We start from the raw sequence: 14713 nt of genomic DNA, 5'->3' as shown, positions 1-14713 counted from the left end.
CAGAAACGCCCCAGAGAAGCGCCGCTGTACAGAACCCGATCACGTTCTGATACCTGGTTCCTTTGTGTAATCGGATCAGAACACTGGCCCGTTTCAGCCGTGACCAGTGAGAGAACGGGGCTGTGTGAAATCAAACTGTCACGTGGGCCCAGCTCGTGTGGTGTGTTTACCTGTCAGCTGTGATGATGTCATCAGCAGCCTCTGCTTGTTTTTAAACATTTAGCTGGTTGTTTGTAAACTAGTTTTCATTGTTTCTACATATTTGAAACAAGGGGATGTTTGGCTGAATGTTTAAACATAGATGGATATAAAGTGTGAAAGTTGGATTATTTTAGTATTTTTGTTATAAAACTTGACTCTGGACATTGTTGGACTGCAGTTGGGTGAGCTGAAACGTCTAGGAGAAACTTTTATTTTGATAGTTCAGGCGCAGAAGCTTATTTCCTGTTCCAATAAATCCTGTCACAGTCTCCGTTTCAGCAACAACTGAATTCTTCCAAAAGGCATGATGTGTAAAAATATTTGTGGGTAAGATTTGGTCATTTGGGGCGTCATCTAAATGTACCACCTTCTTACCACTTCCTGTTTGTAAGTTCATCTTAAAATCCGTCAGCTTGACGGTTTCCTACGCCTACCCTGCATTAGCTTTGGATAAAACAAAAAAAGATGGTGAAATGCTAGGATTTGAAAATCCTTACACTGTGATGTCACACTATGAATTTGCATATTTTTTGCAGCGAGGGGAGAGAGCAGAGTGTGATGGTGACTTTGCAACATGGCTGAACGTGTTCTCTTAGCCTATCAGAAGTGAGGTGTGTACATATCATTAATAATGAGCAATCCTGGTGTTTTCAGCCCACCTCTGCATCTCACAACAGGAGCATCATAGCTTTTTTAAATTACTCGTGAGCAGTGTTGGGAGTAACGCGGTACAAAAGTAATTACTGTAATGCATTGCTTTTTGCTGTAATGTGGTAATGTAAGGCATTACAGGGAAAGAAAAGGGTAATATTTACTCGGTACAATTGTCAGTAACGCGGTAATTACAATGCATTTTCAAACCCAGAATCAGGATGTGGGTTTCCTAAAAATTAAAATTGCGGGTAGCCTGAAAAAAGATCCAGTATCCACATATATGACATCATTTATGGACTCAGCTTTAGGGCATTCTATGAGCAGAGAGGACGCAGCGGTAATGCCTCAAATACTCCAGCTGTGCAGTGCGCACGGCCGTTGTTAAATTCACAAAACCACTCCACCAAAACAAGGTCATTCGCTTGCGATCATTTATCAGCCGATATTCTCTGGTACTTCATGTAATTTTCAGCTGAGTTCATAATCTGTACCCCGGTGATTTCAACTCATTGCTGCTGGAGCGCAGCGCATATTAAGCTTTTTATTTTTTTGCTTTCGGTAGATCCCTTTGGCTGATTAGTTAGAAAGTAGGAAGTCTAGGAAACAGTTTTTCTGGAAGACGGAGAAAACATGCAGCATGCAGGAAGGTCAGAGAGAGAAAGGGCAGGAAATGATTCACATAAAACCAAGAAAACAAAACAAAAGTGCTTGAAAAGAAAAAAATGGCACATTTATCCCCAATACACATTTTTACCAGTGAAAAGCAATAATATATAAGCATTTAATATTTATACATGTGATAGAATCAGATCACCCCAGAAGTCAGTCCCACATCCAGGGCCGTATCAAGGCATTTGAGGACCAAGGCAAACATAGGCTTGGAGCCCCCACCACCTCACTCCCTGCTCAGATGGCCCTATAAGATGGCAGCGTGCTGAGAGTACAGATTGTTGTTGCTTTTATTTAATAAACAATCATTTTAAAGCACTGTTATTATATCTGACTGTTTTTAACAGCAACCCTAGCTCAGACACCACATCACCTTCCACATATATGTCATGAGCTCGCTGAACGTCACATTACCAGACTCATATTGAAGTTGTTTTGGTGAAAGTAACTTAAAGTAATGCAAAAGTAGTGTAATGCCGTACATTTTTAAATCAGTAATATTGTAATATAATGAATTACTTTAAAATGAAGGTAACAAGTAATAAATAATGCATTACAGTTTTGAAGTAACTTGCCCAACACTGCTCGTGAGGCATTGACTTACAGTAGAGAACACTGCAAATGTAAACCACAACTTAAAAAGGTTAAATGAAGAAAGGAGCAAAGCTTCAGGATAACCGCGCTCGTCTCAGACCAGTTTATTAGCGATCATCTAATGTTTCAGAGCTGCTCAGACCTCCAGTTGTTGCCCAGCTCTGACCTGCTGATGGTGCGGAACAAGCACGATATCTGATCACTTCAGAACTATCAGCCTTTGGTGGTGGTGCGTTCACTGACCACGACATGCTTCTGCTGCTTAACCGTTGTGCATTCAGGAACCATAACTAATCAGGTATGAGGAGTTCCAGGATGACCGGACCTGAGTCATGGCATTGGTGAAGACAGAAGCATTTGTTATGAGATGTTTTGCTGAACATGTGCAGGATTTCATACCCAGTTTCTGATTCCTGCTGCTCTTCTGTAGGACAATCATAAAAACTTCTCTAATGCAGGTCTACACCCTAACCATCGCTCCCACGGACCACAGGAGGGTTCACTACAGCAGGCCAGTCTAGAGTGGGCGATGGCCCGTCTCCAGCAGCAGAGCCTCTAGTCCAAGTCTGGTTGCTGCTGGGATGAAAGGCTGGTGGAGCCAACAGGACAGATAGACCTTGGAGAGGTCAGAGGTCATGGTGTGGGCGACTTCCTGCAGAATCGTCTGCTTCAACTTCAGCTCCTGACTGAAGGCAGCCAGCAGGACACCAGACATCTCCTCTGAAACAGCAGACAGACCATATTAAACTTATTGGTTCAGTGGATTCATCAAAGGTTGGAAGACAATTGAAGTTATTTTCTAATGTGTGTCCAGACATCTGCATCTCCACCGCCAAAGGAACCTGCTGCTCTCATTCCAGAGGACCACCGGGAACACCAACTCCTCCACAAGGAGTGGAGACGTGGGTGATGACTGAACAGGAGGTCTTTGTTATCATCAGAGTTCTAGTTAGTGGATCACTCATCAGAACGTCTGAGGTCACAGCATGAAAGCATGCGTTTGTGATGGTAGCAGCATCAGATTGTTGCCATAGAGACAACTGGACCACCTCATAATCAGCATATACTCCTCCTGCTCAGTTTATGATGCCAGGTGTTGGTAGTTTTCCCCGTGGAAGCAGAACCCCGTCCAGGTGACGTCAGCGTGTTAGCTTCAGGTGGACCTACCAAACTCCCGGGTCTTCCAGCTGAGACACAGAGGGACACGTCTTCCTTCAGGACCAAACTGAAACTCCTCCAGCTGCAGAACGCCACGCTGTATCTCCACCAGGTGCTCCATCTTTTTCACCACAACAACCTGAGCAGAAGAAACACGTGGCTGGAGTGAACCAGGGTTACGTACTGAAAACTAAATGAGCAGAAGTCATTTATTTGACGTGAGATTGAATTAAACGGTCCCAGACCAACCGCAGCTTTCCACACACAGCAGCTGTTTATCAGGTTAGAAAAACTATTTTATTCTGAGACTCAACATATAAACTCCTGATTTATGGAACCGTGCCAGATGAAGGTTAAATGAAGCATCACCATTCTGTCAACGACATCCTGCAGTTTGAGGCATTCATCCTGCAGCTCCGCAGCTCCAGCCACCTGCTGCGCCTCAGCCGATGTGGACTGTGACGGTGGTGGACACGTGTCCAACACCAGCAGATCTCCCTGAGAACTGAAGACATAAACATCACCACAGCTGATGATCCCTCTGATTTATGAGTCTTTAAAAACCGACCGCTTAGAGCTTAATGTAGACAAACGAGTAAAGCTCCGTCTTATGATTGCTCTAAAGAAAACGAGTTATCTCCACCCTTACTCATCTGGATCCCAGAGGGTATCTAGTGTGTGTGTGTGGGGGGGGGGGGGCTAACTTAGAGAAAAATAACCTAAATAACAAACTCACTGCCTCATGTTGACGATACTTGCTGCCAAATTGAATCCTTCGTCGTTCAGCCTGTCCCACCTGAGCATCAGGTTGTGCCAGTCAGCGGCGTTGTCTCTGATCTTCCTTGCACTTCCTGTGATCCAGGTGCACCTCCTGTTTGATGGGGTCGCTGAGGTGTCACAAGAATCACCTAGAAACCGTGAATTTGTGTTATTTCTCCTTTCATGCAGTGAAACGGAGCACACACACACACACACAGAAATGATTTGTTTGTCATACAAAGATCTGCTAAACTAGCTTGGGTAGACAGGTTTGTCCCCCTTAAAGAGACATTTGTCCTTTTGGTTTAACTTCACTTCACATCAGCCATCATCTGACCCGTTTGAGGAGTCATGCTGCAGCTGGTTGGGCCAAACTGAACCTGGACCACAGAAACATTAGCTGTCAGATGAGCTCACAAAGGTCAGGGGTATTAAAGGCCACGGCTCATAGACCGTCTCCAGGCAGCTTCATGGTCCTGGGACCTCAGCTGACAATTTTAATAAAGTAGGAGGTTGATGGGAATGTGGGCAACCACTAAGAACGTGGATCCGAGATGAGATCCACTCTCAGGTTGATCAGAAGGAAGAATCAGACAAACAATGCATCCAGGACTGTTGAAGCCTTTCTGATCCCACCATGAGGGGTTGAAGACCCAGGAGGATTCCTGGTGACAGAAAAACCCAAAAGAACAGACTAGAGATCACCAAAAACCACACTGACGAGCTTCAGGGAGAGCATCATTTTGATTGATGAGATGGAAATCGGCTCTAGAAACACTGTAGAAGATGGAGGAAGATCAGTTCTGTTCTGGACTCACTGCACCTGGACCAAGGATTCCTGAAAAGGTTCAGGGTCCAATCCCAGGACCACCAAGACCCTCTGGAGCCAAATCTACTGTCCAGAGTCTATCATCAGAAAACACAGCTAGGAACACCGAGAATGGATCAGAACCAAGCACTGGACTGTTCTGAACTGATCTAGATGCTGTTGAACATCTGTGATAAGAGCAGAAACATCTGGAGAAAGAACACCTGGAGCAGTGTGGCCACGAGTAATGGGACAGAATACCTGCGGACAGGAACGATCTAAATAAGTTGTCCTAGTGAATGTTGATGAGGCAGCTGGGTTCTGCAGGGTTTCATTTACAACCCTGCAGTAAAACATCCACACGTCATCAGAATGTTTTAACCCGGAAGCTGCAGGTTATTCAGACCTGAACAAAAACTACTTCACTAATCAAGAAGATCCTCACCTTCCATCTGATCCTGAAGTTCTCGCATAAAATCCAGCTGAATTATGCTGAGTCTTCTTCTTCTTCGACGTTTGTGGGTGGTAGCAGTGCAGCATTACTGCCCCCACCTGGCCTGGAGTGGACACACGTTTATCAAACAATAAAAAAGGAAGTATTTTTATTGGATCTGCAGCTGTGGACACTCAAATTCCACTACGCGGAGATAGTGGGATTTTGGGGTTAACTGTAAACACTGATCCGTCCCGTCTGCCGTCCGGGTGGACACTGAGGTATTTATGTTCCTCCGCCACCTCCACCTTCTCTCCCAGGATGGAACAAGCATTTAGCATGTTCCCGTTTCTTCTAAAATCCGCAGTCATCTCATGTTTTTTCCGTTTTTTAACACACTATTGCACTAGAGGCCCACCAGTGATCTGTGTCTCACTACTTAATGACAGACTTATCTGACTCCAAATATCACTGGCCTTTTTTAGTGTTTATTTCCCCCCAGGATGCTAGTTAATTAAAGAAGAGCATTAGAACCACCGAAAGAAAAGTCAGAATTATTTTTCACATTTATTTTTTTCCATTTTATATTTAATTATGTAAAAATTGTATTTAAATAGCAAATTCATTTATTTATTTACCTCATTTGGTTTCATTTCTGCTCTGTGACCAGTTGGTGGCGGTAGTGCACCAAGTACTTTCGTGCCAGCCGCCATAAAACATCAAGCAGAAGAAGAATCTTTCATTAGAAGATGGCGGACGAAGCTGGTGAGTGTCGAGCACGTTTTGTAAGCGACAGTCTGTGTTTAATTTATTGCTAAGTTTGAACATAATTCTGCTGAGTCAGGGATTTTATTAACAACACGTCCACGTGCACGTACAAGCGTGTTTTACGCAGAAGGAATCGCAGTAAAAAAAATTCCTAAGTTGGTCTATGAGGAGGTTTGGCAGCGTCTGAGCCAGTTAAAACAAACAAATCCCTCCACGTGTCCAACATGCTTTAGTAGTTGGGTTTAATTCAATAACAGAACTAAGGGTTTGCTCTGTGGACTCGTGTTTTCTTCATAAGCTCCAGCAGCGTTTAGTGTAGTTAACTTTGAGAGAGCGGGTTCTCGGTCAGTGGCCTGTTAGCTCCGCTAGCAGCCACGTGCGCTCCACCACGTGCTGCAGCTGCAGGCCACGTGGGCTCTATATCATTCATTTACAGTTTTCCAAATTTACCAAACTGCAACAGGGATTTAAATTTCTGTTCCTTCAGATAAAATACTTTCTTTCGGTCGTACTTTTTCCACTGAAAGGCCCTTTTGGGCTCAGAGTTGCACTGGAGCAGGGCCCATCTCCAGGGCCACCATGCTGCACGTGCTGCAGGTTTGCTGCTCCTGCACACATGAAGGTAATCGCCTGGATAAACCTGTTGAACACTCTTTTAAAAAGCAGGTGTAGTATGGTCCCTGGAGTTAGTGACCTTTAACCTGAGGTTACCTGGGACCAGTAACCTGTTATAATGCAATGTTCAGTTCCCGGTGGGCATGAAGACTCGTCTAGAATATTGGTGAACACTTGAGCAGTCTGGCTAGTGACAAAACACCACTTAGGGCCCGGTAGATTGTTGTTCTCTGAGAAAATCCTGGAATTCTGATTTTAGGAAGGATTTATGCTACTTTAGTTTGGTTTTTATTTTGCAGCATCCACAAAGAAGAAGAAGAAGTCGAAGAGAGTGGCTGAAGATGTTGGGGTTGGTGTGAATTTATTCAACTTAAGATCTATTTGGAGATTCTCTTCCTGTTGAACAAACTGATGTTTTTATTCAACAGGAGATCCAAGAGAGTCAAGAGTTTTTAATCCAGCCAGACACCAAAGTCCCCACTTTGGACTCCTCCCAGTGGCCCTTGTTATTAAAGGTCAGGAACCCCTCCTCCTGTTTGTGCCTGCTGACATGTTTGACCCTGGTCATGTGATATGATGAACTGGTTTATCCATTCTCTGAGTGCTGTGGGCCTGTTGTGGTCTTTGCTTCTGCTCCGTTCTGGATCAGAGCTTCTCCTGCGGCTGCTAGAGGGGTCTCGGCGTTCTGCCTGACCACGACCAGTAGCCGTCTGGGGAATGACCCCACTTGACCACAGCCAAGACGACCTCCTATTCTGATCACATTGACTCTGTGCTATAAAGCATTTGTTATCTGCTCTGTTTAGTGACATGTTTGTGGTTTCATCTGGTGTAATGAGTTGACTCGACTAGAACCCTGTTGGAATCGGCTCTAGCTGTCAGACAAGCGTTTCCCCTGGGAATTTTTCCGGTGGTGGTGCTGGGGGGAGAATGATTGACAAGTCTCACCTTTATGTTAATATTAAAAACCCTTCTACACCCCTGCTTAGTAGACTTAATGAAGTATTTTTAAGCCAGTATAAAAATGACTGAAACAAAAATTTACATATTTGGCATTATTGACCCATATCTTTGATTTAATTTGTGTTAAGAACATCAAGATGCATTACAGTGAACATTATAATAAAGTAAATTTTTCTAGTGCAGAGAGGAGACAACCCATAGAAGCACTGATTTGATCTCATTTCAGAGAAAAATAGAACAGGTTAGATGCACCTAATAAATAAAATTACTAACAAACTCAGGAATCTGTTTCTTTGCTTCATTGTTCTGGTGCTGAAAATATCACTAATGCGGATCAAAGGAGATACACAGATGAATGCACCTCTTATTTATTATTTGTAAATTAGTGGGTGTGGTTTACATCAATGCATTATTTTAAATCTGAAATTGGATTGATCAGAAGTTGATATGTGTATTGTTTATCTGAAAACTATTTACAGAGCAGCCTCAGAACTGAGATTAAATATTTTTGATCACAATAGTAAAGAAACCATTACAGAACAAGTTTTTCAGTAAAATCAGAACATTAATGTTTAAGTGCATGAATAAATGCATCTGAACTCATGCAGTAGGAACTAGGAAATATGAAATACTAGAATTTATTTTAATTTGATTAAACTGATTTTTTCCTCACATTGTTGGCATTTTTCCCACACACGGTTAAACAAAACTATGTTGACTGAGGTGTGTGTGTGTGAGTGAGAGAGTTAAAATAAATACATTAAAAAAAAAACCTGAGCGGAGGCAGTGACCGACGCATGCACAAGCCGTTTTCAGCTCTGTCTTGTCTAGAGCTGAAACAACTAATCGATTATAATCGATTATTAAAATAGTTAACAACCTTTTTAGTCATCGATTAGTTGTTTAATAATCATATTTTACCGCATAAAGTCTATTTTTTACCACAATCTGACATCGGTTACAAGCTGTTAAATTTGCCGCCAGTGTGTGGCAGTAATGAGCCACTGATCTACCAGTGGAGCCGTAGAAGAAGAAATGAGCCAATGAGTGCCCTCGGTTTTCATGACGTATCACGTTACTGACGCTCATCTTGCTGTGAGAGATGGCGGAACAAGAGGAAATACGGAAGAAAATAGAAGCGACAAAACTTTAGAGAAACCCCGGACAAAAACCTCACGAGTATGGGAGCACTTCAGTCTAGATGCCTTGAAAAGGCAAAATATGCAAAAACCATCTAGCATGGCACGGAAGCACGACGTCCCTAAGTGAACATTTGAGACGAAAACGTGGGGGCTGAGGAAGAGCACCGCGGTCAAGTGAGCCGTCATTTGGAAGAGCCAGCCCGGTAAGTAACAGAAAATAAACAAGCTGGACTTAGTGTTTTAGCTGAGTTCGTTATAGTGGATGTTAAACATGTTTTTTTGTCGCGTCAGTCTACGGTGTTCTACTTCTGATTGACTAGATGCAATCGTGAATCTCCTCCGTGTTGTGAATCATGCGCTTGCCAAATTCAGCACGTCTGTTTATAAGAATGTTCTAGTTAAGAGAAAAACGGCACAAACCCATAACTATGTTCCTCATTCAAAAAAGGACAACTCTGCGGTGAAAAATATACAGACGAGCTGTGTCCAGGTGAATATAACGCGGCATAGTTGTACGCTTTCAATTTTTAAATACAGGAGAAATTCAGAAAAAGTCATTTTTTTACTATTAAAAGGCTGTTTTACTGTCTAACGCTGTAAAACGCCTCACAACACATTTTTATCATGTTTCTTAAACAGTATTACACAAAATAAACATTTTTCACATTTTTCTAGCTAATTTAAACACTCCCGACTCAAAGTAAAAACCTCATGAGCTTCTTACTTAGAGCTTTTTAATAGTAAAAAAATTAGACTTTTTTTCTTAATATCTCCTGTTGCGGCCTATTTTGTAGAACGTAACCCTCAAAATAAATGATCACTGTATATTGTTAATTAATACAAATAATTTAACATTGATTTAGTGTTGTAGTGTGTGTGCTGCTTTATTTTATATGTGTACTTATTTCAGTCTATTTGTGTTTCTTATGCAGAAAAAAACAAGCAACGATGGACAACTACATGGGGAACAAGACACTCACCCCCCAGCAATTCATACCACTTACAAACTCTATTCTAAACATGCTGGTAAAAGACATGAGGCCACTATCCATGGTGGAAGGAGCAGGCTTCCAGCTAATGCTAAAAAATTATTCTGGACTGATATTTTGCACTGTTTAGCTCATTTTATACTGCTGACTGTGTTCATGTGCAATAAAATAGATTGCAGTCAACTGCACAATTCTCTTATGTTTTTTTTTTCTTAACTGAAATGCATCCATCACTTGTATAGGTTAAATAGCTAAACAGTAACAAACCGATTAATCGAAAAAATAATCGACAGATTAATCGATTATGAAAATAATCGTTAGTTGCAGCCCTAGTCTTGTCAAATGCACCGCGTACGTTATGAAAAAAGTTACTTTAAATATTCAACCGAAAAAGAGGCGAGCTGAAGAAAACCTAGAGTGCACTGAAGAAAGGTGAGCAACAGTGAAGCAATCAGAGAGATCCGTTACTGTGTGTGGATGGGCCGGACGGACTGAGCTCCCTGCAGACTTATGTGTAGGGAGGGGCGGGCACTCTATGTGAATGGCCAATCACAGAGCATGAAGACAGTCAGTTACCCAATGAGGATTTTCCTTCAGCACACTTAGATATTTACGAGTTTAATGCTCGTATTCGTCAAAAATGCTTTATCCGTACCGGATACTCGTCTGAAATGAGTATCCGGCTCATCCCTAGCTGTAACCTCCCTGCCCTGCCACCTCCTCCTTGCTGCCTGTCGGCTGTGATCACAAGCAACGGAGTAGTTCCCGCTGCTTCTTCGGGAAACGGCGCAAAAAAAAAAAATTTAACTTGGGATCTTGTAGGCGTGGCGCTGGGATTTCAGCTGTGGCAAGCCGCCACAGCTACACCTATGTAAGGGAAACTCTGCAGACCCACTAGCTGAGGTGGTTTGTTTTGCTTCTTGCAGAATCTCCATAAGCTGAACATCCTTACATCTCATTACACCCCCATACCCAGTGGCAGCAACCCGCTGAAAAGAAACATCAGCGACTATGTCAGGTACTTTCACTAGATCACAGCTCTGACTGAGCTCTATCTACAGTGGTGACCATGCATCTCCTCTCATCAGGTCTGGATTCATCAACCTGGACAAACCAGCCAACCCTTCGTCTCATGAGGTGGTGGCGTGGATCCGGAGGATCCTGCGAGTGGAGAAGACGGGCCACAGCGGGACTCTAGACCCAAAGGTCACTGGCTGCCTCATCGTCTGCATTGACCGAGCCACCAGACTAGTGAAGTCCCAGCAGAGTGCTGGTGAGTGCCCAATGCATTAACCCCAAAAGCTTTAAGAAGTGGGCAAACATTTATTAGCTAATGTACATGCTGTGTGCATGTCAGTAGCCACTGGTGGACTCAAATCTTTTGAATATGTGGCCTACATCCAACAGGAAGTCATCCATTTAGGGTCAAAGATGCCATTTGCAACTTGTTGGTTGTATAAAAACAAAAAGCTTCTGTGTGTTACAGGTAAGGAGTATGTGGGAATCGTTCGGCTGCACAACGCAGTAGAGAGTGAACACGTGCTGGCCCGGGTAAGTCACACCCTGTATTTGCTGCCTTTCCTCTGACCTGACCAGCTGATGGTCCTGAATGTCCTCTGCAGGCCCTGGAGACCTTGACCGGAGCTCTATTCCAGCGTCCTCCCCTCATCGCTGCAGTGAAACGTCAGCTGAGAGTCCGAACCATCTACGAGAGCAAGCTGATCGAGTACGACCCAGAGCGGAGGCTGGGTGAGACACTCATTTTGACGCCGAGGTCATGAAGTTTGATGCTCTTCTGCTTTAAATCATGTTTTTCTTCTGAACAGGCATCTTCTGGGTCAGCTGTGAAGCAGGAACTTACATCAGGACTTTGTGTGTCCACCTGGGACTTTTACTTGGAGTTGGAGGACAGATGCAGGAATTGAGGAGGGTCCGGTCTGGAGTTCTGGGCGAGAAGGTCAGTGTGTGTCCACGTGCATCTTGCTGTTGTGATGGTTTATTGTATCACAGCTGGTTAAGTGATCGCAGTAGGAACCACGTTCAGTTCTCTAGTCCAAAGTGTTGAGTCCAGCTCTGCTGCTTAGTGCCGAGCTGTTAATTAGACTTTGGAAGAGTAAGCGCAGCGGAGCAACGATGGGCGTGCATGTCCGCCTGTTGAGACTCGGTGCTGCTAACATAACATCTGCTTTCAGGACAACTTGGTGACGATGCACGATGTTCTCGATGCTCAGTGGCAATTTGATCACAATAAAGATGAGACTTATCTGAGGAGAGTCATCTTCCCTCTAGAAAAGCTGCTGGTGTCATACAAACGGCTGATGATGAAGGACAGCGCGGTGAGTCTTCCTCTAGTCGGGGACAGCGTGTGACCGTCTGTGAACGGAGAACAATGCAGTGTGGGTTAAATCTGTCGGAGTGAACTCATGAGTGCCTCTACAGGTGAACGCCATCTGTTACGGTGCCAAGATCATGCTTCCTGGTGTCCTCCGGTACGAAGACGGCATAGAGGTTAACCAGGACATCGTTGTCATAACAACCAAAGGCGAGGCCATCTGTACAGGTGAGTCTGTTGTGGCGTGCTGATTTTGGTGTGAAGCCACATGATGAGTTGAGTAGATGCAGCAGCTTTCGGGCAGTGATGACCTGCTATCTATCACCCTTTTCTGATGGCCTCCAGAAGACCTCACTAAACTCTAGAAGGGGTTAAAATCACATTAACCACATCCTCCTCCTCCTCTAGCGGTAGCACTGATGACCACAGCAGTGATCTCCACCTGTGATCACGGCGTCGTGGCGAAGATCAAGAGGGTGATCATGGAGAGAGACACGTATCCACGGAAATGGGGTCTGGGTCCAAAGGTGGGTGTCGTGTTATGATAGTAAATGTACAAATCTGATTTTTTTTTTAATCTGCCAATAAACAAAAATAATTCCAATAACTTTGTAAATAAAATTTGAGTAGAAGAAACTGTTATTTATTTTTAATCAGGCATGTAAGAAGAAGATGATGATCAAACAAGGACTCCTAGACAAACACGGAAAGCCAAACGCCCAAACTCCTCAGGACTGGAAAGACGACTACGCAGACTACAGGTAGTGCTGCTGTGGGCGGGGCTTCGGCTGCAGACGGTTATCCCTTTTTGAGCTGGTGTGCCCTCTGAGGGAGTAAGTCTGCTAGAGAAACTCTCGTGTTGGAGCGCCTGTACTCAGCATGTACTGTCTGCTGACGGCGCCGCTCAACAGAGTACAGAGTCGTCATGAGCTGCGACGATGTCAATACATCAAACAGTGACTGACATTTTGTTTTATTTTTTGACAGTGTTACTGTTAAGGAAGAACCAAAAGACACCCCTGCTAAGGTAATACTGTCACATAGTGCTACCCCACTGGTGGTGATGGTGAAAACTGACCTACAGTGACCTCTGACTTGTAGAGAAAACGGGAGGCTACAGAGTGTGACAGTGAAACCCCGGAGACTCCTTCTGCAGAGGTAAAGAAAGAAAAGAAGAAAAAGAAAAAAGCAGAAATGGAGGAGGAGCCAGAAGTGAAGGAGGAGGAGCCAGAAGTGGCGGAGGAACCTGACACACAGGTGATTGAGCGTTTCCTGCATTCTCGTTCAACTTTTAGGTTCCTGGTGAATAATAAACTTAAGTGATGGCTTTTCTTCTGCAGGTTGAAAGAAAATCAAAAAAGAAAAAGAAAAAACTAAAGGAAGCCGATGCGTCGGAGTAAATCACTCGCTCCAAACACTTGTAACCATTTCCATCCTCTAAAGTTGACCTCAGCGAATCCCAGTGAAGAGCATCTTTGGCTAAATGGAACGTCCCCATCACTGCAAATCATCTGATCGATAAAAGCTGCAGCAGTAGAATGTGTTTGGGAAACCATGATAATGCAACTTTAAAAAAAAAATACCTTCTGAAGCAGCGTTGCCTCGTTTTAAAATGGCTTCTGATTCTGTAAGTGCTGCTAGACAGCAGGAGAAATGGGGTCGAAAGTAATAAGTTTGTAGATTTGGTTTTCAGCCTTCTGGTGTTTGGCATGGAGGCAGAAAGCATGCTCACTTGTAAATATCTAACTTTTTTATTTCAAAATAAATGTATTCTGTGTATAAAACGGGGATTAAAGTTCTCTCATTTCTAAGGTTTGGATGTCTGTGAACATTACAGAATATTCAGATTGGTGTAAAGAACATATTAACAGGTCATGATCTAAAGCTGTTCAAAGGTATAAAACTGCCCTGGGCCTAAAGCCCTGCAGATATATTTAGTTTCTATAAATACCAACAAATAAAAGCAGCTGGATTCTACTTTGTTCCTTAAATTGAGTCACGTTCCTGTAGCTCACACGTTCAACAGGGAGCTCTGCCAGCTGATTGGTTCTTTAACAGGGAGCTCTGCCAGCTGATTGGTTCTTTAACAGGGAGCTCTGCCAGCTGATTGGTTCTTTTGGTAACTACTGTAGTTCTGGTACTTACCTGCTGATGCATCCATCCTGCTATCGCTGTAGTCTGTTCACAATGGTTTAAACGTTAACACATGAACATGTTTAGATTATCATACATAGCTACGAGTCTGTTACTCTACTTCCCCCCCCCCAAAATGCACCAAATTGATGCGTTAAAATATAAAATGTCCAGTAATTTTTTTCGTGGGGGGCATGACACCCCTGGAGTAATATTTATCTTTTTTACCTCAGAGAAATCTCAACACCCAACACTGTGTATGTGACTGGTTATCAAAACCCGAATAGTGGCTGCGTGTAAACAATGTGAGTGAGCCCCCCCCCCAAATTTTCAGTCATGAGAATTCTTTGCTTCAATCTCTGGTATAAAATCCAATGGCATTTTTTCCTGCAATCGATGTCAGGTTTTTAGTCTGGAAACAAAACAAAACATGATGGCAAGAAATTCTGTTGGCCTAAACTGTCCTTAAAAGAAAAATAATTCTTTTACGAAACA

General features: G+C 43.4%; 2 protein-coding genes, 1 long non-coding RNA gene and 1 other non-coding gene across 6 annotated transcripts; 3 read left to right on the top strand and 1 right to left on the bottom strand.

The window, feature by feature from the left end:
- Nucleotides 1–2142: 2142 nt before the first annotated feature.
- cinp (cyclin dependent kinase 2 interacting protein) lies at nucleotides 2143–5444 on the bottom strand. Of its 2 annotated transcripts, none has more exons than XM_015969288.3 (5): nucleotides 5289–5444; nucleotides 4013–4184; nucleotides 3646–3781; nucleotides 3286–3415; nucleotides 2143–2838 (listed from the first exon to the last, which is right to left on the bottom strand). In XM_015969288.3, exons 1-5 carry the CDS (start codon nucleotides 5314–5316, stop codon nucleotides 2636–2638), a joined length of 669 nt encoding a protein of 222 aa, XP_015824774.1. In that variant the 5' UTR covers nucleotides 5317–5444; the 3' UTR covers nucleotides 2143–2635. The 2 variants fall into 2 exon arrangements, with proteins under 2 accessions (XP_015824774.1, XP_015824776.1); XM_015969290.3 differs by having other exon boundaries at nucleotides 4073–4184.
- A 502-nt stretch (nucleotides 5445–5946) lies between these two features.
- Nucleotides 5947–13896, top strand: dkc1 (dyskeratosis congenita 1, dyskerin). 2 transcript variants are annotated; one of them, XM_015969285.3, is made up of 15 exons: nucleotides 5947–6041; nucleotides 6959–7008; nucleotides 7088–7174; nucleotides 10680–10771; nucleotides 10842–11026; nucleotides 11240–11304; nucleotides 11376–11502; nucleotides 11580–11710; nucleotides 11946–12089; nucleotides 12193–12313; nucleotides 12494–12612; nucleotides 12743–12846; nucleotides 13073–13112; nucleotides 13187–13342; nucleotides 13426–13896. In XM_015969285.3, the coding sequence occupies exons 1-15, from the start codon at nucleotides 6026–6028 to the stop codon at nucleotides 13483–13485; spliced, it is 1497 nt and encodes a 498-aa protein (XP_015824771.3). In that variant the 5' UTR covers nucleotides 5947–6025; the 3' UTR covers nucleotides 13486–13896. The 2 variants fall into 2 exon arrangements, with proteins under 2 accessions (XP_015824771.3, XP_015824772.1); XM_015969286.3 differs by lacking the exons at nucleotides 13073–13112; nucleotides 13187–13342; nucleotides 13426–13896 and having other exon boundaries at nucleotides 12743–12850.
- Nucleotides 8736–9948, top strand: LOC139063888 (uncharacterized). Its single transcript, XR_011517189.1, has 2 exons — nucleotides 8736–8967; nucleotides 9697–9948. It is a non-coding gene; the product is annotated as an uncharacterized lncRNA (long non-coding RNA).
- On the top strand, nucleotides 12349–12425 carry LOC129163748 (small nucleolar RNA SNORD83). Its single transcript, XR_008563547.1, has one exon. It is a non-coding gene; the product is annotated as a small nucleolar RNA SNORD83 (small nucleolar RNA).
- Nucleotides 13897–14713: the final 817 nt, after the last annotated feature.

Source organism: Nothobranchius furzeri, chromosome 18, assembly GCF_043380555.1.
Source record: "Nothobranchius furzeri strain GRZ-AD chromosome 18, NfurGRZ-RIMD1, whole genome shotgun sequence".
In the NCBI taxonomy this organism is placed as follows: Eukaryota; Metazoa; Chordata; class Actinopteri; order Cyprinodontiformes; family Nothobranchiidae; genus Nothobranchius; species Nothobranchius furzeri.
The sequence above is the reverse complement of the archived record's forward strand: the minus strand, read 5'-3'. Positions and strand labels throughout refer to the sequence as shown.